The sequence below is a fragment of the Nerophis ophidion genome, linkage group LG18 (assembly GCF_033978795.1).
Source record: "Nerophis ophidion isolate RoL-2023_Sa linkage group LG18, RoL_Noph_v1.0, whole genome shotgun sequence".
Lineage (NCBI taxonomy): Eukaryota > Metazoa > Chordata > Actinopteri > Syngnathiformes > Syngnathidae > Nerophis > Nerophis ophidion.
In genome coordinates, this window is record NC_084628.1 from 43,907,575 (window position 1) to 43,935,288 (window position 27,714).

The window sequence follows — 27,714 nt, forward strand, 5'->3', positions numbered from 1 at the left end:
AAGAAGAAGGTGGTGTGGTGTATTAGATGGGAGACTTCCCAGCAGGTGTGAGGAAGAAGGTGGTGTGGTGTATTAGATGGGCAGACTTCCCAGCAGGTGTGAAGAAGAAGGTGGTGTGGTGTATTAGATGGGAGACTTCCCAGCAGGTGTGAAGAAGAAGGTGGTGTGGTGTATTAGATGGCAGACTTCCCAGCAGGTGTGAAGAAGAAGGTGGTGTGGTGTATTAGATGGCAGACTTCCCAGCAGGTGTGAGGAAGAAGGTGGTGTGGTGTATTAGATGGCAGACTTCCCAGCAGGTGTGAAGAAGAAGGTGGTGTGGTGTATTAGATGGGAGACTTCCCAGCAAGTGTAAGGAAGAAGGTGGTGTGGTGTATTAGATGGGAGACTTCCCAGCAAGTGTGAGGAAGAAGGTGGTGTGGTTTATTAGATGGGAGACTTCCCAGCAGGTGTGAGGAAGAAGGTGGTGTGGTGTATTAGATGGCAGACTTCCCAGCAGGTGTGAAGAAGAAGGTGGTGTGGTGTATTAGATGGGAGACTTCCCAGCAGGTGTGAGGAAGAAGGTGGTGTGGTGTATTAGATGGCAGACTTCCCAGCAGGTGTGAAGAAGAAGGTGGTGTGGTGTATTAGATGGGAGATTTCCCAGCAGGTGTGAGGAAGAAGGTGGTGTGGTGTATTAGATGGGAGACTTCCCAGCAGGTGTGAAGAAGAAGGTGGTGTGGTGTATTAGATGGGAGACTTCCCAGCAGGTGTGAGGAAGAAGGTGGTGTGGTGTATTAGATGGGAGACTTCCCAGCAGGTGTGAGGAAGAAGGTGGTGTGGTGTATTAGATGGGAGACTTCCCAGCAGGTGTGAGGAAGAAGGTGGTGTGGTGTATTAGATGGGAGACTTCCCAGCAGGTGTGAGGAAGAAGGTGGTGTGGTGTATTAGATGGCAGACTTCCCAGCAGGTGTGAAGAAGAAGGTGGTGTGGTGTATTAGATGGGAGACTTCCCAGCAAGTGTAAGGAAGAAGGTGGTGTGGTGTATTAGATGGGAGACTTCCCAGCAGGTGTGAGGAAGAAGGTGGTGTATTAGATGGGAGACTTCCCAGCAGGTGTGAGGAAGAAGGTGGTGTGGTGTATTAGATGGGAGACTTCCCAGCAGGTGTGAAGAAGAAGGTGGTGTGGTGTATTAGATGGGAGACTTCCCAGCAGGTGTGAAGAAGAAGGTGGTGTGGTGTATTAGATGGGAGACTTCCGAGCAGGTGTGAGGAAGAAGGTGGTGTGGTGTATTAGATGGGAGACTTCCCAGCAGGTGTGAGGAAGAAGGTGGTGTGGTGTATTAGATGGGAGACTTCCCAGCAGGTGTGAGGAAGAAGGTGGTGTGGTGTATTAGATGGGAGACTTCCCAGCAGGTGTGAAGAAGAAGGTGGTGTGGTGTATTAGATGGGAGACTTCCCAGCAGGTGTGAGGAAGAAGGTGGTGTGGTGTATTAGATGGGAGACTTCCCAGCAGGTGTGAAGAAGAAGGTGGTGTGGTGTATTAGATGGGAGACTTCCCAGCAAGTGTGAAGAAGAAGGTGGTGTGGTGTATTAGATGGGAGACTTCCCAGCAAGTGTGAGGAAGAAGGTGGTGTGGTGTATTAGATGGGAGACTTCCCAGCAGATGTGAGGAAGAAGGTGGTGTATTAGATGGGAGACTTCCCAGCAGGTGTGAGGAAGAAGGTGGTGTGGTGTATTAGATGGGAGACTTCCGAGCAGGTGTGAGGAAGAAGGTGGTGTGGTGTATTAGATGGGAGACTTCCCAGCAGGTGTGAGGAAGAAGGTGGTGTGGTGTATTAGATGGGAGACTTCCCAGCAGGTGTGAGGAAGAAGGTGGTGTGGTGTATTAGATGGGAGACTTCCCAGCAAGTGTGAAGAAGAAGGTGGTGTGGTGTATTAGATGGGAGACTTCCCAGCAGGTGTGAAGAAGAAGGTGGTGTGGTGTATTAGATGGGAGACTTCCCAGCAGGTGTGAAGAAGAAGGTGGTGTGGTGTATTAGATGGGAGACTTCCCAGCAGGTGTGAAGAAGAAGGTGGTGTGGTGTATTAGATGGCAGACTTCCCAGCAGGTGTGAAGAAGAAGGTGGTGTGGTGTATTAGATGGGAGACTTCCCAGCAGTGTGAGGAAGAAGGTGGTGTGGTGTATTAGATGGCAGACTTCCCAGCAGGTGTGAGGAAGAAGGTGGTGTGGTGTATTAGATGGGAGACTTCCCAGCAGGTGTGAAGAAGAAGGTGGTGTGGTGTATTAGATGGGAGACTTCCCAGCAGGTGTGAGGAAGAAGGTGGTGTGGTGTATTAGATGGGAGACTTCCCAGCAGGTGTGAGGAAGAAGGTGGTGTGGTGTATTAGATGGCAGACTTCCCAGCAGGTGTGAGGAAGAAGGTGGTGTGGTGTATTAGATGGGAGACTTCCCAGCAAGTGTGAAGAAGAAGGTGGTGTGGTGTATTAGATGGGAGACTTCCCAGCAAGTGTGAGGAAGAAGGTGGTGTGGTGTATTAGATGGGAGACTTCCCAGCAGGTGTGAGGAAGAAGGTGGTGTATTAGATGGGAGACTTCCCAGCAGGTGTGAGGAAGAAGGTGGTGTGGTGTATTAGATGGCAGACTTCCCAGCAGGTGTGAGGAAGAAGGTGGTGTGGTGTATTAGATGGCAGACTTCCCAGCAGGTGTGAAGAAGAAGGTGGTGTGGTGTATTAGATGGCAGACTTCCCAGCAGGTGTGAGGAAGAAGGTGGTGTGGTGTATTAGATGGGAGACTTCCCAGCAGGTGTGAAGAAGAAGGTGGTGTGGTGTATTAGATGGGAGACTTCCCAGCAGGTGTGAAGAAGAAGGTGGTGTGGTGTATTAGATGGCAGACTTCCCAGCAGGTGTGAAGAAGAAGGTGGTGTGGTGTATTAGATGGGAGACTTCCCAGCAGGTGTGAAGAGAAGGTGGTGTGGTGTATTAGATGGGAGACTTCCCAGCAGGTGTGAGGAAGAAGGTGGTGTGGTGTATTAGATGGGAGACTTCCCAGCAGGTGTGAGGAAGAAGGTGGTGTGGTGTATTAGATGGGAGACTTCCCAGCAGGTGTGAAGAAGAAGGTGGTGTGGTGTATTAGATGGGAGACTTCCCAGCAGGTGTGAAGAAGAAGGTGGTGTGGTGTATTAGATGGCAGACTTCCCAGCAGGTGTGAGGAAGAAGGTGGTGTGGTGTATTAGATGGGAGACTTCCCAGCAGGTGTGAGGAAGAAGGTGGTGTGGTGTATTAGATGGGAGACTTCCCAGCAGGTGTGAGGAAGAAGGTGGTGTATTAGATGGGAGACTTCCAGCAGGTGTGAAGAAGAAGGTGGTGTGGTGTATTAGATGGCAGACTTCCCAGCAGGTGTGAAGAAGAAGGTGGTGTGGTGTATAAGATGGGAGACTTCCCAGCAGGTGTGAGGAAGAAGGTGGTGTGGTGTATTAGATGGGAGACTTCCCAGCAGGTGTGAGGAAGAAGGTGGTGTGGTGTATTAGATGGGAGACTTCCCAGCAGGTGTGAGGAAGAAGGTGGTGTGGTGTATTAGATGGGAGACTTCCCAGCAGGTGTGAGGAAGAAGGTGGTGTGGTGTATTAGATGGGAGACTTCCCAGCAGGTGTGAGGAAGAAGGTGGTGTATTAGATGGGAGACTTCCCAGCAGGTGTGAGGAAGAAGGTGGTGTGGTGTATTAGATGGGAGACTTCCCAGCAGGTGTGAGGAAGAAGGTGGTGTGGTGTATTAGATGGGAGACTTCCCAGCAGGTGTGAGGAAGAAGGTGGTGTGGTGTATTAGATGGGAGACTTCCCAGCAGGTGTGAGGAAGAAGGTGGTGTGGTGTATTAGATGGGAGACTTCCCAGCAGGTGTGAAGAAGAAGGTGGTGTGGTGTATTAGATGGGAGACTTCCCAGCAGGTGTGAGGAAGAAGGTGGTGTGGTGTATTAGATGGCAGACTTCCCAGCAGGTGTGAGGAAGAAGGCTGTGTGGTGTATTAGATGGGAAACTTCCCAGCAGGTGTGAGGAAGAAGGTGGTGTGGTGTATTAGATGGCAGACTTCCCAGCAGGTGTGAGGAAGAAGGTGGTGTGGTGTATTAGATGGCAGACTTCCCAGCAGGTGTGAGGAAGAAGGTGGTGTGGTGTATTAGATGGGAGACTTCCCAGCAGGTGTGAGGAAGAAGGTGGTGTGGTGTATTAGATGGCAGACTTCCCAGCAGGTGTGAAGAAGAAGGTGTGTGGTGTATTAGATGGCAGACTTCCCAGCAGGTGTGAAGAAGAAGGTGGTGTGGTGTATTAGATGGGAGACTTCCCAGCAGGTGTGAGGAAGAAGGTGGTGTGGTGTATTAGATGGGAGACTTCCCAGCAGGTGTGAGGAAGAAGGTGGTGTGGTGTATTAGATGGGAGACTTCCCAGCAGGTGTGAGGAAGAAGGTGGTGTGGTGTATTAGATGGGAGACTTCCCAGCAGGTGTGAAGAAGAAGGTGGTGTGGTGTATTAGATGGCAGACTTCCCAGCAGGTGTGAAGAAGAAGGTGTGTGGTGTATTAGATGGGAGACTTCCCAGCAGGTGTGAAGAAGAAGGTGGTGTGGTGTATTAGATGGGAGACTTCCCAGCAGGTGTGAGGAAGAAGGTGGTGTGGTGTATTAGATGGCAGACTTCCCAGCAGGTGTGAGGAAGAAGGTGGTGTGGTGTATTAGATGGGAGACTTCCCAGCAGGTGTGAAGAAGAAGGTGGTGTGGTGTATTAGATGGGAGACTTCCCAGCAGGTGTGAAGAAGAAGGTGGTGTGGTGTATTAGATGGGAGACTTCCCAGCAGGTGTGAAGAAGAAGGTGGTGTGGTGTATTAGATGGGAGACTTCCCAGCAGGTGTGAAGAAGAAGGTGGTGTGGTGTATTAGATGGCAGACTTCCCAGCAGGTGTGAGGAAGAAGGTGGTGTGGTGTATTAGATGGCAGACTTCCCAGCAGGTGTGAAGAAGAAGGTGGTGTGGTGTATTAGATGGAGACTTCCCAGCAGGTGTGAAGAAGAAGGTGGTGTGGTGTATTAGATGGGAGACTTCCCAGCAAGTGTAAGGAAGAAGTTGGTGTGGTGTATTAGATGGGAGACTTCCCAGCAAGTGTGAGGAAGAAGGTGGTGTGGTTTATTAGATGGGAGACTTCCCAGCAGGTGTGAGGAAGAAGGTGGTGTGGTGTATTAGATGGCAGACTTCCCAGCAGGTGTGAAGAAGAAGGTGGTGTGGTGTATTAGATGGGAGACTTCCCAGCAGGTGTGAGGAAGAAGGTAGTGTGGTGTATTAGATGGCAGACTTCCCAGCAGGTGTGAAGAAGAAGGTGGTGTGGTGTATTAGATGGGAGACTTCCCAGCAGGTGTGAGGAAGAAGGTGGTGTGGTGTATTAGATGGGAGACTTCCCAGCAGGTGTGAAGAAGAAGGTGGTGTGGTGTATTAGATGGGAGACTTCCCAGCAAGTGTGAAGAAGAAGGTGGTGTGGTGTATTAGATGGGAGACTTCCCAGCAAGTGTGAGGAAGAAGGTGGTGTGGTGTATTAGATGGGAGACTTCCCAGCAGGTGTGAGGAAGAAGGTGGTGCATTAGATGGGAGACTTCCCAGCAGGTGTGAGGAAGAAGGTGGTGTGGTGTATTAGATGGGAGACTTCCCAGCAGGTGTGAAGAAGAAGGTGGTGTGGTGTATTAGATGGGAGACTTCCCAGCAGGTGTGAAGAAGAAGGTGGTGTGGTGTATTAGATGGGAGACTTCCGAGCAGGTGTGAGGAAGAAGGTGGTGTGGTGTATTAGATGGGAGACTTCCCAGCAGGTGTGAGGAAGAAGGTGGTGTGGTGTATTAGATGGGAGACTTCCCAGCAGGTGTGAGGAAGAAGGTGGTGTGGTGTATTAGATGGGAGACTTCCCAGCAGGTGTGAAGAAGAAGGTGGTGTGGTGTATTAGATGGGAGACTTCCCAGCAGGTGTGAGGAAGAAGGTGGTGTGGTGTATTAGATGGGAGACTTCCCAGCAGGTGTGAAGAAGAAGGTGGTGTGGTGTATTAGATGGGAGACTTCCCAGCAGGTGTGAAGAAGAAGGTGGTGTGGTGTATTAGATGGGAGACTTCCCAGCAGGTGTGAAGAAGAAGGTGGTGTGGTGTATTAGATGGGAGACTTCCCAGCAGGTGTGAAGAAGAAGGTGGTGTGGTGTATTAGATGGGAGACTTCCCAGCAAGTGTGAAGAAGAAGGTGGGTGTGGTGTATTAGATGGGAGACTTCCCAGCAAGTGTGAGGAAGAAGGTGGTGTGGTGTATTAGATGGGAGACTTCCCAGCAGGTGTGAGGAAGAAGGTGGTGTATTAGATGGGAGACTTCCCAGCAGGTGTGAGGAAGAAGGTGGTGTGGTGTATTAGATGGGAGACTTCCGAGCAGGTGTGAGGAAGAAGGTGGTGTGGTGTATTAGATGGGAGACTTCCCAGCAGGTGTGAGGAAGAAGGTGGTGTGGTGTATTAGATGGGAGACTTCCCAGCAGGTGTGAGGAAGAAGGTGGTGTGGTGTATTAGATGGGAGACTTCCCAGCAAGTGTGAAGAAGAAGGTGGTTTGGTGTATTAGATGGGAGACTTCCCAGCAGGTGTGAAGAAGAAGGTGGTGTGGTGTATTAGATGGGAGACTTCCCAGCAGGTGTGAAGAAGAAGGTGGTGTGGTGTATTAGATGGGAGACTTCCCAGCAGGTGTGAAGAAGAAGGTGGTGTGGTGTATTAGATGGCAGACTTCCCAGCAGGTGTGAAAAAGAAGGTGGTGTGGTGTATTAGATGGGAGACTTCCCAGCAGGTGTGAGGAAGAAGGTGGTGTGGTGTATTAGATGGCAGACTTCCCAGCAGGTGTGAGGAAGAAGGTGGTGTGGTGTATTAGATGGGAGACTTCCCAGCAGGTGTGAAGAAGAAGGTGGTGTGGTGTATTAGATGGGAGACTTCCCAGCAGGTGTGAGGAAGAAGGTGGTGTGGTGTATTAGATGGGAGACTTCCCAGCAAGTGTGAAGAAGAAGGTGGTGTGGTGTATTAGATGGGAGACTTCCCAGCAAGTGTGAGGAAGAAGGTGGTGTGGTGTATTAGATGGGAGACTTCCCAGCAGGTGTGAGGAAGAAGGTGGTGTGGTGTATTAGATGGGAGACTTCCCAGCAGGTGTGAGGAAGAAGGTGGTGTGGTGTATTAGATGGGAGACTTCCCAGCAGGTGTGAGGAAGAAGGTGGTGTATTAGATGGGAGACTTCCCAGCAGGTGTGAGGAAGAAGGTGGTGTGGTGTATTAGATGGGAGACTTCCCAGCAGGTGTGAAGAAGAAGGTGGTGTGGTGTATTAGATGGGAGACTTCCCAGCAAGTGTAAGGAAGAAGGTGGTGTGGTGTATTAGATGGGAGACTTCCCAGCAGGTGTGAAGAAGAAGGTGGTGTGGTGTATTAGATGGGAGACTTCCCAGCAGGTGTGAGGAAGAAGGTGGTGTGGTGTATTAGATGGGAGACTTCCCAGCAGGTGTGAGGAAGAAGGTGGTGTATTAGATGGGAGACTTCCCAGCAGGTGTGAGGAAGAAGGTGGTGTGGTGTATTAGATGGGAGACTTCCCAGCAGGTGTGAAGAAGAAGGTGGTGTGGTGTATTAGATGGCAGACTTCCCAGCAGGTGTGAAGAAGAAGGTGGTGTGGTGTATTAGATGGGAGACTTCCCAGCAGGTGTGAGGAAGAAGGTGGTGTGGTGTATTAGATGGCAGACTTCCCAGCAGGTGTGAGGAAGAAGGTGGTGTGGTGTATTAGATGGGAGACTTCCCAGCAGGTGTGAAGAAGAAGGTGGTGTGGTGTATTAGATGGGAGACTTCCCAGCAGGTGTGAGGAAGAAGGTGGTGTGGTGTATTAGATGGGAGACTTCCCAGCAGGTGTGAGGAAGAAGGTGGTGTGGTGTATTAGATGGCAGACTTCCCAGCAGGTGTGAGGAAGAAGGTGGTGTGGTGTATTAGATGGGAGACTTCCCAGCAAGTGTGAAGAAGAAGGTGGTGTGGTGTATTAGATGGGAGACTTCCCAGCAAGTGTGAGGAAGAAGGTGGGGTGGTGTATTAGATGGGAGACTTCCCAGCAGGTGTGAGGAAGAAGGTGGTGTGGTGTATTAGATGGGAGACTTCCCAGCAGGTGTGAGGAAGAAGGTGGTGTGGTGTATTAGATGGGAGACTTCCCAGCAGGTGTGAGGAAGAAGGTGGTGTATTAGATGGGAGACTTCCCAGCAGGTGTGAGGAAGAAGGTGGTGTGGTGTATTAGATGGGAGACTTCCCAGCAGGTGTGAAGAAGAAGGTGGTGTGGTGTATTAGATGGGAGACTTCCCAGCAAGTGTAAGGAAGAAGGTGGTGTGGTGTATTAGAAGGGAGACTTCCCAGCAGGTGTGAAGAAGAAGGTGGTGTGGTGTATTAGATGGGAGACTTCCCAGCAGGTGTGAGGAAGAAGGTGGTGTGGTGTATTAGATGGGAGACTTCCCAGCAGGTGTGAGGAAGAAGGTGGTGTATTAGATGGGAGACTTCCCAGCAGGTGTGAGGAAGAAGGTGGTGTGGTGTATTAGATGGGAGACTTCCCAGCAGGTGTGAGGAAGAAGGTGGTGTATTAGATGGGAGACTTCCCAGCAGGTGTGAGGAAGAAGGTGGTGTGGTGTATTAGATGGGAGACTTCCAGCAGGTGTGAAGAAGAAGGTGGTGTGGTGTATTAGATGGGAGACTTCCCAGCAGTGTAAGGAAGAAGGTGGTGTGGTGTATTAGATGGCAGACTTCCCAGCAGGTGTGAGGAAGAAGGTGGTGTGGTGTATTAGATGGGAGACTTCCCAGCAGGTGTGAGGAAGAAGGTGGTGTGGTGTATTAGATGGGAGACTTCCCAGCAGGTGTGAGGAAGAAGGTGGTGTGGTGTATTAGATGGGAGACTTCCCAGCAGGTGTGAAGAAGAAGGTGGTGTGGTGTGGTGTATTAGATGGGAGACTTCCCAGCAGGTGTGAAGAAGAAGGTGGTGTGGTGTATTAGATGGGAGACTTCCAGCAGGTGTGAAGAAGAAGGTGGTGTGGTGTATTAGATGGGAGACTTCCCAGCAGGTGTGAAGAAGAAGGTGGTGTGGTGTATTAGATGGCAGACTTCCCAGCAGGTGTGAAGAAGAAGGTGGTGTGGTGTATTAGATGGGAGACTTCCCAGCAGGTGTGAGGAAGAAGGTGGTGTGGTGTATTAGATGGCAGACTTCCCAGCAGGTGTGAGGAAGAAGGTGGTGTGGTGTATTAGATGGCAGACTTCCCAGCAGGTGTGAAGAAGAAGGTGGTGTGGTGTATTAGATGGGAGACTTCCCAGCAGGTGTGAAGAAGAAGGTGGTGTGGTGTATTAGATGGGAGACTTCCCAGCAGGTGTGAAGAAGAAGGTGGTGTGGTGTATTAGATGGGAGACTTCCCAGCAGGTGTGAGGAAGAAGGTGGTGTGGTGTATTAGATGGCAGACTTCCCAGCAGGTGTGAGGAAGAAGGTGGTGTGGTGTATTAGATGGGAGACTTCCCAGCAGGTGTGAAGAAGAAGGTGGTGTGGTGTATTAGATGGCAGACTTCCCAGCAGGTGTGAAGAAGAAGGTGGTGTGGTGTATTAGATGGGAGACTTCCCAGCAGGTGTGAAGAAGAAGGTGGTGTGGTGTATTAGATGGGAGACTTCCCAGCAGGTGTGAGGAAGAAGGTGGTGTGGTGTATTAGATGGGAGACTTCCCAGCAGGTGTGAGGAAGAAGGTGGTGTGGTGTATTAGATGGGAGACTTCCCAGCAGGTGTGAGGAAGAAGGTGGTGTGGTGTATTAGATGGGAGACTTCCCAGCAGGTGTGAAGAAGAAGGTGGTGTGGTGTATTAGATGGGAGACTTCCCAGCAGGTGTGAAGAAGAAGGTGGTGTGGTGTATTAGATGGCAGACTTCCCAGCAGGTGTGAGGAAGAAGGTGGTGTGGTGTATTAGATGGGAGACTTCCCAGCAGGTGTGAAGAAGAAGGTGGTGTGGTGTATTAGATGGGAGACTTCCCAGCAGGTGTGAGGAAGAAGGTGGTGTGGTGTATTAGATGGGAGACTTCCCAGCAGGTGTGAAGAAGAAGGTGGTGTGGTGTATTAGATGGCAGACTTCCCAGCAAGTGTGAGGAAGAAGGTGGTGTGGTGTATTAGATGGGAGACTTCCCAGCAGGTGTGAAGAAGAAGGTGGTGTGGTGTATTAGATGGGAGACTTCCCAGCAGGTGTGAGGAAGAAGGTGGTGTGGTGTATTAGATGGGAGACTTCCCAGCAGGTGTGAAGAAGAAGGTGGTGTGGTGTATTAGATGGGAGACTTCCAGCAGGTGTGAGGAAGAAGGTGGTGTGGTGTATTAGATGGGAGACTTCCCAGCAGGTGTGAAGAAGAAGGTGGTGTGGTGTATTAGATGGGAGACTTCCCAGCAGGTGTGAAGAAGAAGGTGGTGTGGTGTATTAGATGGGAGACTTCCCAGCAGGTGTGAGGAAGAAGGTGGTGTGGTGTATTAGATGGGAGACTTCCCAGCAGGTGTGAGGAAGAAGGTGGTGTGGTGTATTAGATGGGAGACTTCCCAGCAGGTGTGAAGAAGAAGGTGGTGTGGTGTATTAGATGGGAGACTTCCCAGCAGGTGTGAAGAAGAAGGTGGTGTGGTGTATTAGATGGGAGACTTCCCAGCAGGTGTGAGGAAGAGGTGGTGTGGTGTATTAGATGGGAGACTTCCCAGCAGGTGTGAGGAAGAAGGTGGTGTGGTGTATTAGATGGGAGACTTCCCAGCAGGTGTGAGGAAGAAGGTGGTGTGGTGTATTAGATGGCAGACTTCCCAGCAGGTGTGAAGAAGAAGGTGGTGTGGTGTATTAGATGGGAGACTTCCCAGCAGGTGTGAAGAAGAAGGTGGTGTGGTGTATTAGATGGCAGACTTCCCAGCAGGTGTGAGGAAGAAGGTGGTGTGGTGTATTAGATGGGAGACTTCCCAGCAGGTGTGAAGAAGAAGGTGGTGTGGTGTATTAGATGGGAGACTTCCCAGCAGGTGTGAAGAAGAAGGTGGTGTGGTGTATTAGATGGGAGACTTCCCAGCAGGTGTGAGGAAGAAGGTGGTGTGGTGTATTAGATGGCAGACTTCCCAGCAGGTGTGAGGAAGAAGGTGGTGTGGTGTATTAGATGGCAGACTTCCCAGCAGGTGTGAAGAAGAAGGTGGTGTGGTGTATTAGATGGCAGACTTCCCAGCAGGTGTGAGGAAGAAGGTGGTGTGGTGTATTAGATGGGAGACTTCCCAGCAGGTGTGAAGAAGAAGGTGGTGTGGTGTATTAGATGGGAGACTTCCGAGCAGGTGTGAGGAAGAAGGTGGTGTGGTGTATTAGATGGGAGACTTCCCAGCAGGTGTGAGGAAGAAGGTGGTGTGGTGTATTAGATGGGAGACTTCCCAGCAGGTGTGAGGAAGAAGGTGGTGTGGTGTATTAGATGGGAGACTTCCCAGCAGGTGTGAGGAAGAAGGTGGTGTGGTGTATTAGATGGGAGACTTCCCAGCAGGTGTGAAGAAGAAGGTGGTGTGGTGTATTAGATGGGAGACTTCCCAGCAAGTGTGAAGAAGAAGGTGGTGTGGTGTATTAGATGGGAGACTTCCCAGCAAGTGTGAGGAAGAAGGTGGTGTGGTGTATTAGATGGGAGACTTCCCAGCAGGTGTGAGGAAGAAGGTGGTGTATTAGATGGGAGACTTCCCAGCAGGTGTGAGGAAGAAGGTGGTGTGGTGTATTAGATGGGAGACTTCCGAGCAGGTGTGAGGAAGAAGGTGGTGTGGTGTATTAGATGGGAGACTTCCCAGCAGGTGTGAGGAAGAAGGTGGTGTGGTGTATTAGATGGGAGACTTCCCAGCAGGTGTGAGGAAGAAGGTGGTGTGGTGTATTAGATGGGAGACTTCCCAGCAAGTGTGAAGAAGAAGGTGGTGTGGTGTTTTAGATGGGAGACTTCCCAGCAGGTGTGAAGAAGAAGGTGGTGTGGTGTATTAGATGGGAGACTTCCAGCAGGTGTGAAGAAGAAGGTGGTGTGGTGTATTAGATGGGAGACTTCCCAGCAGGTGTGAAGAAGAAGGTGGTGTGGTGTATTAGATGGCAGACTTCCCAGCAGGTGTGAAGAAGAAGGTGGTGTGGTGTATTAGATGGGAGACTTCCCAGCAGGTGTGAGGAAGAAGGTGGTGTGGTGTATTAGATGGCAGACTTCCCAGCAGGTGTGAGGAAGAAGGTGGTGTGGTGTATTAGATGGGAGACTTCCCAGCAGGTGTGAAGAAGAAGGTGGTGTGGTGTATTAGATGGGAGACTTCCCAGCAGGTGTGAGGAAGAAGGTGGTGTGGTGTATTAGATGGGAGACTTCCCAGCAGGTGTGAGGAAGAAGGTGGTGTGGTGTATTAGATGGCAGACTTCCCAGCAGGTGTGAGGAAGAAGGTGGTGTGGTGTATTAGATGGGAGACTTCCCAGCAAGTGTGAAGAAGAAGGTGGTGTGGTGTATTAGATGGGAGACTTCCCAGCAAGTGTGAGGAAGAAGGTGGTGTATTAGATGGGAGACTTCCCAGCAGGTGTGAGGAAGAAGGTGGTGTATTAGATGGGAGACTTCCCAGCAGGTGTGAGGAAGAAGGTGGTGTGGTGTATTAGATGGGAGACTTCCCAGCAGGTGTGAAGAAGAAGGTGGTGTGGTGTATTAGATGGGAGACTTCCCAGCAAGTGTAAGGAAGAAGGTGGTGTGGTGTATTAGATGGGAGACTTCCCAGCAGGTGTGAAGAAGAAGGTGGTGTGGTGTATTAGATGGGAGACTTCCCAGCAGGTGTGAGGAAGAAGGTGGTGTGGTGTATTAGATGGGAGACTTCCCAGCAGGTGGTGTATTAGATGGGAGACTTCCCAGCAGGTGTGAGGAAGAAGGTGGTGTGGTGTATTAGATGGGAGACTTCCCAGCAGGTGTGAGGAAGAAGGTAGTGTATTAGATGGGAGACTTCCCAGCAGGTGTGAGGAAGAAGGTGGTGTGGTGTATTAGATGGGAGACTTCCCAGCAGGTGTGAAGAAGAAGGTGGTGTGGTGTATTAGATGGGAGACTTCCCAGCAGGTGTGAGGAAGAAGGTGGTGTGGTGTATTAGATGGGAGACTTCCCAGCAGGTGTGAGGAAGAAGGTGGTGTGGTGTATTAGATGGGAGACTTCCCAGCAGGTGTGAGGAAGAAGGTGGTGTGGTGTATTAGATGGGAGACTTCCGAGCAGGTGTGAGGAAGGTGGTGGTGTGGTGTATTAGATGGCAGACTTCCCAGCAGGTGTGAGGAAGAAGGTGGTGTGGTGTATTAGATGGGAGACTTCCCAGCAGGTGTGAGGAAGAAGGTGGTGTGGTGTATTAGATGGGAGACTTCCCAGCAGGTGTGAGGAAGAAGGTGGTGTGGTGTATTAGATGGGAGACTTCCAGCAAGTGTGAGGAAGAAGGTGGTGTGGTGTATTAGATGGGAGACTTCCCAGCAGGTGTGAGGAAGAAGGTGGTGTATTAGATGGGAGACTTCCCAGCAGGTGTGAGGAAGAAGGTGGTGTGGTGTATTAGATGGGAGACTTCCCAGCAGGTGTGAGGAAGAAGGTGGTGTATTAGATGGGAGACTTCCCAGCAGGTGTGAGGAAGAAGGTGGTGTGGTGTATTAGATGGGAGACTTCCCAGCAGGTGTGAGGAAGAAGGTGGTGTGGTGTATTAGATGGGAGACTTCCCAGCAGGTGTGAAGAAGAAGGTGGTGTGGTGTATTAGATGGGAGACTTCCCAGCAATTGTGAAGAAGAAGGTGGTGTGGTGTATTAGATGGGAGACTTCCCAGCAATTGTGAAGAAGAAGGTGGTGTGGTGTATTAAATGGGAGACTTCCCAGCAGGTGTGAGGAAGAAGGTGGTGTGGTGTATTAGATGGGAGACTTCCCAGCAGGTGTGAGGAAGAAGGTGGTGTGGTGTATTAGATGGGAGACTTCCCAGCAGGTGTGAGGAAGAAGGTGGTGTGGTGTATTAGATGGGAGACTTCCCAGCAATTGTGAAGAAGAAGGTGGTGTGGTGTATTAGATGGGAGACTTCCCAGCAGGTGTGAGGAGAAGGTGGTGTGGTGTATTAGATGGGAGACTTCCCAGCAGGTGTGAGGAAGAAGGTGGTGTGGTGTATTAGATGGGAGACTTCCCAGCGGGTGTGAAGAAGAAGGTGGTGTGGTGTATTAGATGGGAGACTTCCCAGCAGGTGTGAGGAAGAAGGTGGTGTGGTGTATTAGATGGGAGACTTCCCAGCGGGTGTGAGGAAGAAGGTGGTGTGGTGTATTAGATGGGAGACTTCCAGGCAGGTGTGAGGAAGAAGGTGGTGTGGTGTATTAGATGGGAGACTTCCCAGCGGGTGTGAAGAAGAAGGTGGTGTGGTGTATTAGATGGCAGACTTCCCAGCAGGTGTGAAGAAGAAGGTGGTGTGGTGTATTAGATGGCAGACTTCCCAGCAGGTGTGAGGAAGAAGGTGGTGTGGTGTATTAGATGGGAGACTTCCCAGCAGGTGTGAGGAAGAAGGTGGTGTGGTGTATTAGATGGGAGACTTCCCAGCAGGTGTGAGGAAGAAGGTGGTGTGGTGTATTAGATGGGAGACTTCCCAGCAAGTGTGAGGAAGAAGGTGGTGTGGTGTATTAGATGGAGACTTCCCAGCAGGTGTGAGGAAGAAGGTGGTGTGGTGTATTAGATGGCAGACTTCCCAGCAGGTGTGAGGAAGAAGGTGGTGTGGTGTATTAGATGGGAGACTTACCAGCAGGTGTGAGGAAGAAGGTGGTGTGGTGTATTAGATGGGAGACTTCCAGCAGGTGTGAGGAAGAAGGTGGTGTGGTGTATTAGATGGGAGACTTACCAGCAGGTGTGAGGAAGAAGGTGGTGTGGTGTATTAGATGGCAGACTTCCCAGCAGGTGTGAGGAAGAAGGTGGTGTGGTGTATTAGATGGCAGACTTCCCAGCAGGTGTGAGGAAGAAGGTGGTGTGGTGTATTAGATGGGAGACTTCCCAGCAGGTGTGAAGAAGAAGGTGGTGTGGTGTATTAGATGGGAGACTTCCCAGCAGGTGTGAGGAAGAAGGTGGTGTGGTGTATTAGATGGGAGACTTCCCAGCAGGTGTGAAGAAGAAGGTGGTGTGGTGTATTAGATGGGAGACTTCCCAGCAGGTGTGAAGAAGAAGGTGGTGTGGTGTATTAGATGGGAGACTTCCCAGCAGGTGTGAAGAAGAAGGTGGTGTGGTGTATTAGATGGCAGACTTCCCAGCAGGTGTGAGGAAGAAGGTGGTGTGGTGTATTAGATGGGAGACTTCCCAGCAGGTGTGAGGAAGAAGGTGGTGTGGTGTATTAGATGGGAGACTTCCCAGCAGGTGTGAAGAAGAAGGTGGTGTGGTGTATTAGATGGCAGACTTCCAGCAGGTGTGAGGAAGAAGGTGGTGTGGTGTATTAGATGGGAGACTTCCCAGCAGGTGTGAGGAAGAAGGTGGTGTGGTGTATTAGATGGCAGACTTCCCAGCAGGTGTGAGGAAGAAGGTGGTGTGGTGTATTAGATGGGAGACTTCCCAGCAGGTGTGAGGAAGAAGGTGGTGTGGTGTATTAGATGGCAGACTTCCCAGCAGGTGTGAGGAAGAAGGTGGTGTGGTGTATTAGATGGGAGACTTCCCAGCAGGTGTGAGGAAGAAGGTGGTGTGGTGTATTAGATGGGAGACTTCCCAGCAGGTGTGAAGAAGAAGGTGGTGTGGTGTATTAGATGGGAGACTTCCCAGCAGGTGTGAAGAAGAAGGTGGTGTGGTGTATTAGATGGGAGACTTCCCAGCAGGTGTGAAGAAGAAGGTGGTGTGGTGTATTAGATGGGAGACTTCCCAGCAGGTGTGAGGAAGAAGGTGGTGTGGTGTATTAGATGGCAGACTTCCCAGCAGGTGTGAGGAAGAAGGTGGTGTGGTGTATTAGATGGCAGACTTCCCAGCAGGTGTGAAGAAGAAGGTGGTGTGGTGTATTAGATGGGAGACTTCCCAGCAGGTGTGAGGAAGAAGGTGGTGTGGTGTATTAGATGGCAGACTTCCCAGCAGGTGTGAGGAAGAAGGTGGTGTGGTGTATTAGATGGGAGACTTCCCAGCAGGTGTGAGGAAGAAGGTGGTGTGGTGTATTAGATGGGAGACTTCCCAGCAGGTGTGAAGAAGAAGGTGGTGTGGTGTATTAGATGGGAGACTTCCCAGCAGGTGTGAAGAAGAAGGTGGTGTGGTGTATTAGATGGGAGACTTCCCAGCAGGTGTGAAGAAGAAGGTGGTGTGGTGTATTAGATGGCAGACTTCCCAGCAGGTGTGAGGAAGAAGGTGGTGTGGTGTATTAGATGGGAGACTTCCCAGCAGGTGTGAAGAAGAAGGTGGTGTGGTGTATTAAATGGGAGACTTCCCAGCAGGTGTGAGGAAGAAGGTGGTGTGGTGTATTAGATGGGAGACTTCCCAGCAGGTGTGAAGAAGAAGGTGGTGTGGTGTATTAGATGGCAGACTTCCCAGCAGGTGTGAAGAAGAAGGTGGTGTGGTGTATTAGATGGGAGACTTCCCAGCAGGTGTGAGGAAGAAGGTGGTGTGGTGTATTAGATGGGAGACTTCCCAGCAGGTGTGAGGAAGAAGGTGGTGTGGTGTATTAGATGGGAGACTTCCCAGCGGGTGTGAGGAAGAAGGTGGTGTATGGGAGACTTCCCAGCAGGTGTGAGGAAGAAGGTGGTGTGGTGTATTAGATGGCAGACTTCCCAGCAGGTGTGAGGAAGAAGGTGGTGTGGTGTATTAGATGGGAGACTTCCCAGCGGGTGTGAGGAAGAAGGTGGTGTATGGGAGACTTCCCAGCAGGTGTGAGGAAGAAGGTGGTGTGGTGTATTAGATGGGAGACTTCCCAGCAGGTGTGAGGAAGAAGGTGGTGTGGTGTATTAGATGGGAGACTTCCCAGCGGGTGTGAAGAAGAAGGTGGTGTATGGGAGACTTCCCAGCAGGTGTGAGGAAGAAGGTGGTGTGGTTTATTAGATGGGAGACTTCCCAGCAGGTGTGAGGAAGAAGGTGGTGTGGTGTGGTGTATTAGATGGGAGACTTCCCAGCAGGTGTGAGGAAGAAGGTGGTGTGGTGTATTAGATGGGAGACTTCCCAGCAGGTGTGAGGAAGAAGGTGGTGTGGTGTATTAGATGGGAGACTTCCCAGCGGGTGTGAAGAAGAAGGTGGTGTATGGGAGACTTCCCAGCAGGTGTGAGGAAGAAGGTGGTGTGGTGTATTAGATGGGAGACTTCCCAGCAGGTGTGAGGAAGAAGGTGGTGTGGTGTATTAGATGGGAGACTTCCCAGCAAGTGTGAGGAAGAAGGTGGTGTGGTGTATTAGATGGGAGACTTCCCAGCAGGTGTGAGGAAGAAGGTGGTGTGGTGTATTAGATGGGAGACTTCCCAGCAGGTGTGAGGAAGAAGGTGGTGTGGTGTATTAGATGGGAGACTTCCCAGCAGGTGTGAGGAAGAAGGTGGTGTGGTGTATTAGATGGCAGACTTCCCAGCAGGTGTGAGGAAGAAGGTGGTGTGGTGTATTAGATGGGAGACTTCCCAGCAGGTGTGAGGAAGAAGGTGGTGTGGTGTATTAGATGGGAGACTTCCCAGCAGGTGTGAGGAAGAAGGTGGTGTGGTGTATTAGATGGGAGACTTCCCAGCAGGTGTGAGGAAGAAGGTGGTGTGGTGTATTAGATGGGAGACTTCCCAGCAGGTGTGAGGAAGAAGGTGGTGTGGTGTATTAGATGGGAGACTTCCCAGCAGGTGTGAGGAAGAAGGTGGTGTGGTGTATTAGATGGGAGACTTCCCAGCAGGTGTGAGGAAGAAGGTGGTGTGGTGTATTAGATGGCAGACTTCCCAGCAGGTGTGAGGAAGAAGGTGGTGTGGTGTATTAGATGGGAGACTTCCCAGCAGGTGTGAGGAAGAAGGTGGTGTGGTGTATTAGATGGGAGACTTCCCAGCGGGTGTGAGGAAGAAGGTGGTGTGGTGTATTAGATGGGAGACTTCCCAGCAGGTGTGAGGAAGAAGGTGGTGTGGTGTATTAGATGGGAGACTTCCCAGCAGGTGTGAGGAAGAAGGTGGTGTGGTGTATTAGATGGGAGACTTCCCAGCAGGTGTGAGGAAGAAGGTGGTGTGGTGTATTAGATGGGAGACATCCCAGCAGGTGTGAGGAAGAAGGTGGTGTGGTGTATTAGATGGGAGACTTCCCAGCAGGTGTGAGGAAGAAGGTGGTGTGGTGTATTAGATGGGAGACTTCCCAGCAGGTGTGAGGAAGAAGGTGGTGTGGTGTATTAGATGGGAGACTTCCCAGCAGGTGTGAGGAAGAAGGTGGTGTGGTGTATTAGATGGGAGACTTCCCAGCAGGTGTGAGGAAGAAGGTGGTGTGGTGTATTAGATGGCAGACTTCCAGCAGGTGTGAGGAAGAAGGTGGTGTGGTGTATTAGATGGGAGACTTCCCAGCAGGTGTGAGGAAGAAGGTGGTGTGGTGTATTAGATGGGAGACTTCCCAGCAGGTGTGAGGAAGAAGGTGGTGTGGTGTATTAGATGGGAGACTTCCCAGCGGGTGTGAGGAAGAAGGTGGTGTGGTGTATTAGATGGGAGACTTCCCAGCAGGTGTGAGGAAGAAGGTGGTGTGGTGTATTAGATGGGAGACTTCCCAGCAGATGTGAGGAAGAAGGTGGTGTGGTGTATTAGATGGGAGACTTCCCAGCAGGTGTGAGGAAGAAGGTGGTGTGGTGTATTAGATGGGAGACTTCCCAGCAGGTGTGAGGAAGAAGGTGGTGTGGTGTATTAGATGGGAGACTTCCCAGCAGGTGTGAGGAAGAAGGTGGTGTGGTGTATTAGATGGGAGACTTCCCAGCAGGTGTGAAGAAGAAGGTGGTGTGGTGTATTAGATGGGAGACTTCCCAGCAGGTGTGAGGAAGAAGGTGGTGTGGTGTATTAGATGGGAGACTTCCCAGCAGGTGTGAGGAAGAAGGTGGTGTGGTGTATTAGATGGGAGACTTCCCAGCAGGTGTGAGGAAGAAGGTGGTGTGGTGTATTAGATGGGAGACTTCCAGCAGGTGTGAAGAAGAAGGTGGTGTGGTGTATTAGATGGGAGACTTCCCAGCAGGTGTGAGGAAGAAGGTGGTGTGGTGTATTAGATGGGAGACTTCCCAGCAGGTGTGAGGAAGAAGGTGGTGTGGTGTATTAGATGGGAGACTTCCCAGCAGGTGTGAGGAAGAAGGTGGTGTGGTGTATTAGATGGGAGACTTCCCAGCAGGTGTGAGGAAGAAGGTGGTGTGGTGTATTAGATGGGAGACTTCCCAGCAGGTGTGAGGAAGAAGGTGGTGTGGTGTATTAGATGGGAGACTTCCCAGCAGGTGTGAGGAAGAAGGTGGTGTGGTGTATTAGATGGGAGACTTCCCAGCAGGTGTGAGGAAGAAGGTGGTGTGGTGTATTAGATGGGAGACTTCCCAGCAGGTGTGAGGAAGAAGGTGGTGTGGTGTATTAGATGGGAGACTTCCCAGCAGGTGTGAGGAAGAAGGTGGTGTGGTGTATTAGATGGCAGACTTCCCAGCAGGTGTGAGGAAGAAGGTGGTGTGGTGTATTAGATGGGAGACTTCCCAGCAGGTGTGAGGAAGAAGGTGGTGTGGTGTATTAGATGGGAGACTTCCCAGCGGGTGTGAGGAAGAAGGTGGTGTGGTGTATTAGATGGGAGACTTCCCAGCAGGTGTGAGGAAGAAGGTGGTGTGGTGTATTAGATGGGAGACTTCCCAGCAGGTGTGAGGAAGAAGGTGGTGTGGTGTATTAGATGGGAGACTTCCCAGCAGGTGTGAGGAAGAAGGTGGTGTGGTGTATTAGATGGGAGACTTCCCAGCAGGTGTGAGGAAGAAGGTGGTGTGGTGTATTAGATGGCAGACTTCCCAGCAGGTGTGAGGAAGAAGGTGGTGTGGTGTATTAGATGGGAGACTTCCCAGCAGGTGTGAGGAAGAAGGTGGTGTGGTGTATTAGATGGGAGACTTCCCAGCAGGTGTGAGGAAGAAGGTGGTGTGGTGTATTAGATGGGAGACTTCCCAGCGGGTGTGAGGAAGAAGGTGGTGTGGTGTATTAGATGGGAGACTTCCCAGCAGGTGTGAGGAAGAAGGTGGTGTGGTGTATTAGATGGGAGACTTCCCAGCAGATGTGAGGAAGAAGGTGGTGTGGTGTATTAGATGGGAGACTTCCCAGCAGGTGTGAGGAAGAAGGTGGTGTGGTGTATTAGATGGGAGACTTCCCAGCAGGTGTGAGGAAAGAAGGTGGTGTGGTGTATTAGATGGGAGACTTCCCAGCAGGTGTGAGGAAGAAGGTGGTGTGGTGTATTAGATGGGAGACTTCCCAGCAGGTGTGAAGAAGAAGGTGGTGTGGGTGTATTAGATGGGAGACTTCCGAGCAGGTGTGAGGAAGAAGGTGGTGTGGTTATAGATGGGAGACTTCCCAGCAGGTGTGAGGAAGAAGGTGGTGTGGTGTATTAGATGGGAGACTTCCCAGCAGGTGTGAGGAAGAAGGTGGTGTGGTGTATTAGATGGCAGACTTCCCAGCAGGTGTGAAGAAGAAGGTGGTGTGGTGTATTAGATGGGAGACTTCCGAGCAGGTGTGAGGAAGAAGGTGGTGTGGTGTATTAGATGGGAGACTTCCGAGCAGGTGTGAGGAAGAAGGTGGTGTGGTTATAGATGGGAGACTTCCCAGCAGGTGTGAGGAAGAAGGTGGTGTGGTGTATTAGATGGGAGACTTCCCAGCAGGTGTGAGGAAGAAGGTGGTGTGGTGTATTAGATGGCAGACTTCCCAGCAAGTGCAAACAGGCGGCCGATGAAACAATGAAAAACACAGCAATTGGGAGCAGGCGAGAGCTAAAGCAGACATGGAGTGAGTGGGACAAAGGGGAGGGGAAGCAAGGAAACAGTAATTACTGGAAGCTGCTCAAAAGTAATAGTCGTGTGCATCAGTGTGATGCGAGGACACTTTGGAGAGGACCAGCGATAGGAAGTCATGCAGCTTGCCCGTGTGTGTTTTCACAGCTTCCTGCATCTTTAGAATAAAGCCAGTCCCAGACGCCTCTCGCATTAAAGATGTGCTCACATTTAGCCAGAGGTGGGTAGAGTAGCCAGAAATTGTACTCAAGTAAGAGTACTGTTACTTTAGAGATTTATTACTCAAGTAAAAGTAAGGAGTAGTCACCCAAATATTTACTTGAGTAAAAGTAAAAAGTATGTTGTGAAAAAACTACTCAAGTACTGAGTAACTGATGAGTAACCAGTTTGTTTAATTAATACGGAAACAAATAATGCACAAAAACATAAAAATAGCAATGAGCAAATTCATAGCCAGGAATATCTCTTAAGCAACTAAAACAATAATATATATTAAATAATAAATCATGAAAATAAAAACATTTAAAGCAAATTGAGCCACAATAACTTAACAGCACCATAGCCTCAGTAGGCATTCATCGATTGATTGATTGATTGATTGAAACATGTATTAGTAGATTACACAGTACAGTACATATTCTGTACAATTGACCACTAAATGGTAACACCCCAATAACCTGTTTGTTTAATTAATACGGAAACAAATAATGCACAAAAACATAAAAATAGCAATGAGCAAATTCTTAGCCAGGAATATCTCTCAAGCAACTAAAACAATAATATATATTAAATAATAAATCATGAAAATAAAAACATTTAAAGCAAATTGAGCCACAATAACTTAACAGCACCATAGGCTCAGTAGGCATTCATCGATTGATTGATTGATACTTTTATTAGTAGATTGCACAGTACAGTACATATTCTGTACAATTGACCACTAAATGGTAACACCCCAATAAGTTTTTCAACGTTAATCAATTACTTAATAAATGACCAAGTCGAGGTGATCTACCTCATATATATATATAAATATATATATATATATATATATATATATATATATATATATATATATACAGTATATAATTTGTAGTTATTTTTTGGGCCGTTTTCGTTGACATGTTAAAGGTGTTTTAGTGAATATACATGCATGTTTAACATATAGATTCCTATCTTTCATGAAGACAAGAATATAAGTTGGTGTATTACCTGATTCTGATGACTTGCATTGATTGGAATCAGACAGTATAGTGCTGATAATGTCCACATTTTCAAATGGAGGAGAAAAAAAAGTTCCTCTTTTCTGTCTGATACCACATGAAAGTCGTTGGTTTTTGGCATCTTATCTGTCCAGCTTCCATATTCGTTTTTATACACTTTACAAGAAATACATTGGCGGCAAACTCCGTAGTTATCTAGCTTGTATGCTCTGGCTTTCGGAGACTCTTATTTTGTTAGCGCAGGCGCGATGGAGCGGCACTTTTATTGTGAAGACAGGAAGTGTGCGATCAGTCTTTAGGCTTTTGACGGGAAGTACGATTGAAATAAAAATGGTCTTTTTTTCCTTTACACTTTTGATTGATTGATTGAAACTTTTGTTAGTAGATTGCACAGTACAGTACATATTCTGTACAATTGACCACTAAATGGTAACACCCAAATAAGTTTTTCTACCTTTTTAGGTCGGATTCGACGTGTGACAGTCACGTGACCGCCTGGTTTTGTTTGATTGGTCCAACGCCACCAGTGACTGCATTTGATTGGTGAAACGCAGGCATGTGTAGTTCCTACTTTGAATGTGTGTCTAACAAAATCAAAACAAACAAAGCGTGCATTAACAGATCGATAAAAAAAAAAAAGTTGTGAGTAGCGAGCTGAATGTAGATAAATGGAGTGGAGAAAAAGTAGCGTTTCTTCTCTATAAATATACTCAAGTAAAAGTAAAAATATGTTGCATAAAAACTACTCTTAGAAGTACAATTTATCCCAAAAATTACTCAAGTAAATGTAACGGAGTAAATGTAGCGCGTTACTACCCACCTCTGCATTTAGAGTAGAGGTAGATTTACGGCACAGAAACACTCATGTATGTTTGCACACAAATGGACATTTTCAATTGAAATGTGTTTAGTGGTGGATGAATAAGAGGGATAACATGTTGAGTAAGTTTGCATTATTTGCAAAAGTGGGAGGTCACTTTTAATCATCAGGAGTGGTCAGGCAAGCGTATATTTATTAGAGATGTCGGTTTAGTACAATAAATGTTTTAAAATGTAATATTGGAAATTATCGGTATCGGTTTGAAAAAGTTAAATTACGACTTTTTAAAACGCCGCTGTGTACACGGACGTAGAAGTAGAAGTAGAGCGTCAATAAATCTTAAAAGACACTGCCTTTGCGTGCAGACCCAACCACATATCGATAAAAATTTGATTGTATTTGTTTAAAAAAAAAAGCCCTTTACATTGAGCAAACAACCTCAAAGTGCCACAGTGTAAAAAAAATAGTAATAATAATAATAAAAATAAAATATAAAAGTGTAGGTCTAAGTGAGACCTACATTGAGGTTTTTGTTTCATGTCTGTCCGACATTCCTACTGGAAGTTACAAGCAGTTTTGTCTGTTTTCTCTTCCTAGGAGCAGTTTTGTCTGTGTTTTATTCAAAAATTGCACAATTTAGAGTTTTTTTTCTTTTTTCTCATTAGATCACAATTTCTACCAGTCCTGATGTGTGTGCCAAGTTTGGTGAGTTTTGAAGCATTTTAAGGGGGTCAAATTACAGCTCAAAGAGGCAAAAATAGCATTTTTTGCGAACATTTTGCTTTGAATGAGTTTTTGCAAAATTTCTGTTGATTTTAGGTATAGAAGTTTTTTATTGGAAATGTAGGTCTAAGTCAGACCTACATAGAGGTTTTTGTTTCATGTCTCTGCGACATTCCTAACGGAAGTTACAAGCAGTCTGTTTTTTTTCCTAGGGGGCGCTAGCGCGCAATTTAGATTTTTGGGGTTTGGTTGCTTAATAAGTTGGGAAGGTTTGCCGTACCGACGTGTGTGCCAAATAGGGTGAGTTTTGAAGCGTGTTAAGGGGGTCAAATTGGGGTGCGAAGGTGCGGAATAATAATAAAACGTTACAGTTTCAATAGGGTCCTTGGCCCATTGCCAAAGGACTCCTGTGGAGTCCTTTGGCAATGGGCCAAGGACCCTAATAAAATATAAGAATAGAAACAGCCCAATAGCTAGAACCAGCATGCATGTCTATAAAAAGGCTTTTTTTTTTAAGATAGGTTTTTAAGCCTTTTTCAAAAGCATTCACAGTCTGAGGTGCCCTCAGGTGGTCAGGGAGAGTGTTCCACAGACTGGGAGCAGCAGAGCATAAAGCCCGGTCTCCCATAGTTCGTAGCTTTGTCCGTAGAAGTTGGAGGAGGTTAGCCTGTTTGGAGCGGAGGTGTCGTGTGGAGGATTTGGGGGTGAGCAGTTCTTTGAGGTAGAGGGGGGCATTTCCATGGAGGTACTGGTGGGTTAGTAGGGAGATTTTGAATTCAATTCTGAGTGGAACAGGAAGCCAGTGAAGGGATTTGAGAGTTGGTGTGATGTGTGTCATCTACAGGTTTTCACACACACGAGTGAATGCAAGGCATACTTGGTCACCAGCCATACAGGTCACACTGAGGGTGGCCGTATAAACAACTTTAACACTGTTACAAATATGTGTGAACCCACACCAGACAAGAATTGACAAACACATTTCGGGAGAACATCCGCACCGTAACACAACAGAACAAATACACAGAACCCCTTGCGGCACTAACTCTTTCTGGACGCTACAATATACACCCCCCGCACGCGCCTTCCCAGCCTTGCCCACCTCAACCTCCTCATGCTCTATCAGGGAGAGCATGTCCCAAATCCCAAGCTGCTGTTTTGAGGCATGTCAAAAAAAATAATGCACTTTGTGACTTCAATAATAAATATGGCAGCGCCATGTTGGCATTTTTTTCCATAACTTCAGTTGATTTATTTTGTAAAACCTTGTTCCATTGTTTAATGCATCCAGCCGGGCATCACAACAAAATGAGGCATAATAATGTGTTCATTCCACCACAGTATGTACCGCTATCGGTTGATATTGGTATCGGTAATTAGGAGTTGGACAATATCGGCAAAAAAGCCATTATCGGACATCTCTAATATTTACCATGATTATCTACAGTCGTACTCAGGTTGCGCGAATTAGACAATATAAGATATCAATCTTATACATTTGGCCGAGCTTTTATTACTATTGTTGTATCCAGGGGCAGCACAGTGGCATAGGGGTTAGTGCGTGGGCCTGGTTCGATACCCAGTGTAAGGCCTACTGAAAGCCACTACTACCCACCACACAGTCTGATAGTTTATATATCAATGATGAAATATTAACATTGCAACACAAACCAATACGGCCGCTTTAGTTTACTAAATTGCAATTTTAAATTTCGCGCCGAAATATCCTGCTGAAACGTCTCGTTATGATGACGCCTAAGTGTGACGTCACGCATTGTAGAGGACATTTTGTTCCAGCATTGTTCCCAGCTATTAGCTCGTCTGTTTTCATCGCATAATTCCACAGTATTCTGGACATCTGTGTTGCTGAATCTTTTGCAATTTGTTCAATGAATAATGAAGACATCAAAGAAGAAAGCTGTAGGTGGGAAGCGGTGTATTGCGGCCGCCTTTAGCAACACAAACACAGCCGGTGTTTCATTGTTTACATTCCCGAAAGATGACGGTCAAGCTTTACTATGGAACAGAGCGGTCAAGCGAACACGGTTGGATTGGACCACACACACAAAGTACAGTGTATTATGCAGCGATCATTTCAAAAGATCGTGTTTCGAAGAGGGTCCCTTACGAAGGGCAGAGATGGGCATCGCCACCACCCGTCGACTGGTGCTGAAGATAGGTGCGGGCCGACCTTCAGGTTGTACAGGTACGACCATATAATCTCACTAAAACACTAGTAACACAATAATCAGAAAAGGGATTTTCCAGAATTATTCGGGTAAATTTGTCTAATAACACCTGAATTGCTCCCACTGTATAGTCTTTGTTATATGTATTTTTTTCTAGTATTTCACTCTAACTTTCCTCATCCACAAATCTTTCATCCTCGCTCACAAGGATGAAAGATTTCCTTAATACAGATCAATCGTCCTGTCCCCTTAGCAGAAACACAGCCCCAAAGCATGATGTTTCCACCCCCATGCTTCACAGTAGGTATGGTGTTCTTGGCATGCAACTCAGTATTCTTCTTCCTTTAAACACAACGAGTTGAGTTTATACCAAAATGGATACATGGATGATACAGCAGAGGATTGGGACAATCTCATGTGATCAGATGAAACCAAAATAGAACTTTTTGGTATAAACTTTCAGGTATGACAGTATAATCTCATTAAAACACTAGTAACAATATTCAGAAAGGGGATTTTCCAGAAGTATTCTAGTAAATTTGTCTAATAACACCTGAATCGCTCCCACTGTATAGTCTTTATTATATTTTTATTTTTTTCTAGTCCTTCACTCTAACTTTCCTTATCCACAAATCTTTCATCCCCGCTCAAATTAATGGGGAAATCGTCGCTTTCTCAGTCCGAATCGCTCTCGCTGCTGGTGGCCATGATTGTAAACAATGTTCAGATGTGAGGAGCTCCACAACCCGTGACGTCACGCGCACATCGTCTGCTACTTCCGGTACAGGCAAGGCTTTTTTATTAGCGACCAAAAGTTGAGAAATTTATCGTGGATGTTCTCTACTAAATCCTTTCAGCAAAAAATGGCAATATCGCGAAATGATGAAGAATGACACATAGAATGGACCTGCTATCCCCGTTTAAATAAGAACATCTCATTTCATTGGGTCTTTTAGCTCCAGAAAAAGGCAATTATACATTATGCCCCAGGATTTCCCGCAGCGCCACAACACCACAGTGTTCTGCGACTTGTCAGATTTTCTCTCGGCGTGTCTCTCGCAACAACTCCAACCCCGTGTCTCGTTCCGGCTGCTGCCAATAAGGGCGACAGGTGATTAGATAATATTATCCCAGCTGGGCAAGCTACTCACCTGCCGCTGGCTCCGAGGCCAGGCCTTACATACCCCGTTCCGCGGCAGGCCCCCGGACCACGCCACCCTCCAAAGTTACCTTCCTGTATCGCAAAATATTTTTTGTGGCAGGCCAGCACAAGTAAATGAATGTACGGGCATTACTGAATTGAGCCAAAACTATTTGTTCTTCTTTCTCATATATTTTTGACCTTTTTGCCTACTCTTTCTACTAATGCTTACTCAACAAGGCACACGAATGCATCACAGCACAATAAAAGGTTAGCTTAGGACTGACAACGCCTTGATTGGTCTCAATAACATTTCCAACCACAGCAGCAGCCAATTCGCCCACATAAAAGTCCCCACTATCGCCGGGAGCTTTCCTGTCATTCCAGCGCATGGCTATTCTCATTTCAGCTCATTAGAGCATATTTAGCCGACGGGTACGGATGTTAAAACAATTAGGTAATGTTCATCGGCTTCTCAGAGAAGGAAGGTGCGCAAGATGCTGATTAAGAATTATGCAGCACAGCCATTTAAACATGAACTTTAGCATTTTTTGACTATTTTATTAATAATAACACAATGTGGGCAAACATTTCTCTCATGTTTAACCCTTGTCACCTGTCCATCAGTTTCAGAATCAGAATCAGAAATACTTCAGGTTTTAAGCACAATCCCATTCAAGATCACACAAACATTACAGGGAG

At 48.2% G+C, this 27,714-nt stretch overlaps 1 protein-coding gene across 1 annotated transcript in view; it reads right to left on the reverse strand.

Annotated features, from left to right (window-relative positions):
- The window catches only part of LOC133537324 (syntaxin-1A-like), a 191,845-nt gene extending 164,441 nt beyond the window's left edge, over positions 1-27,404 (reverse strand). Inside the window, exon 1 of the mRNA XM_061878357.1 lies at positions 27,259-27,404. Coding sequence (XP_061734341.1) covers positions 27,259-27,404 — 146 coding nt within the window. The remainder of the gene's footprint in view (positions 1-27,258) is intronic.
- Positions 27,405-27,714: the final 310 nt, after the last annotated feature.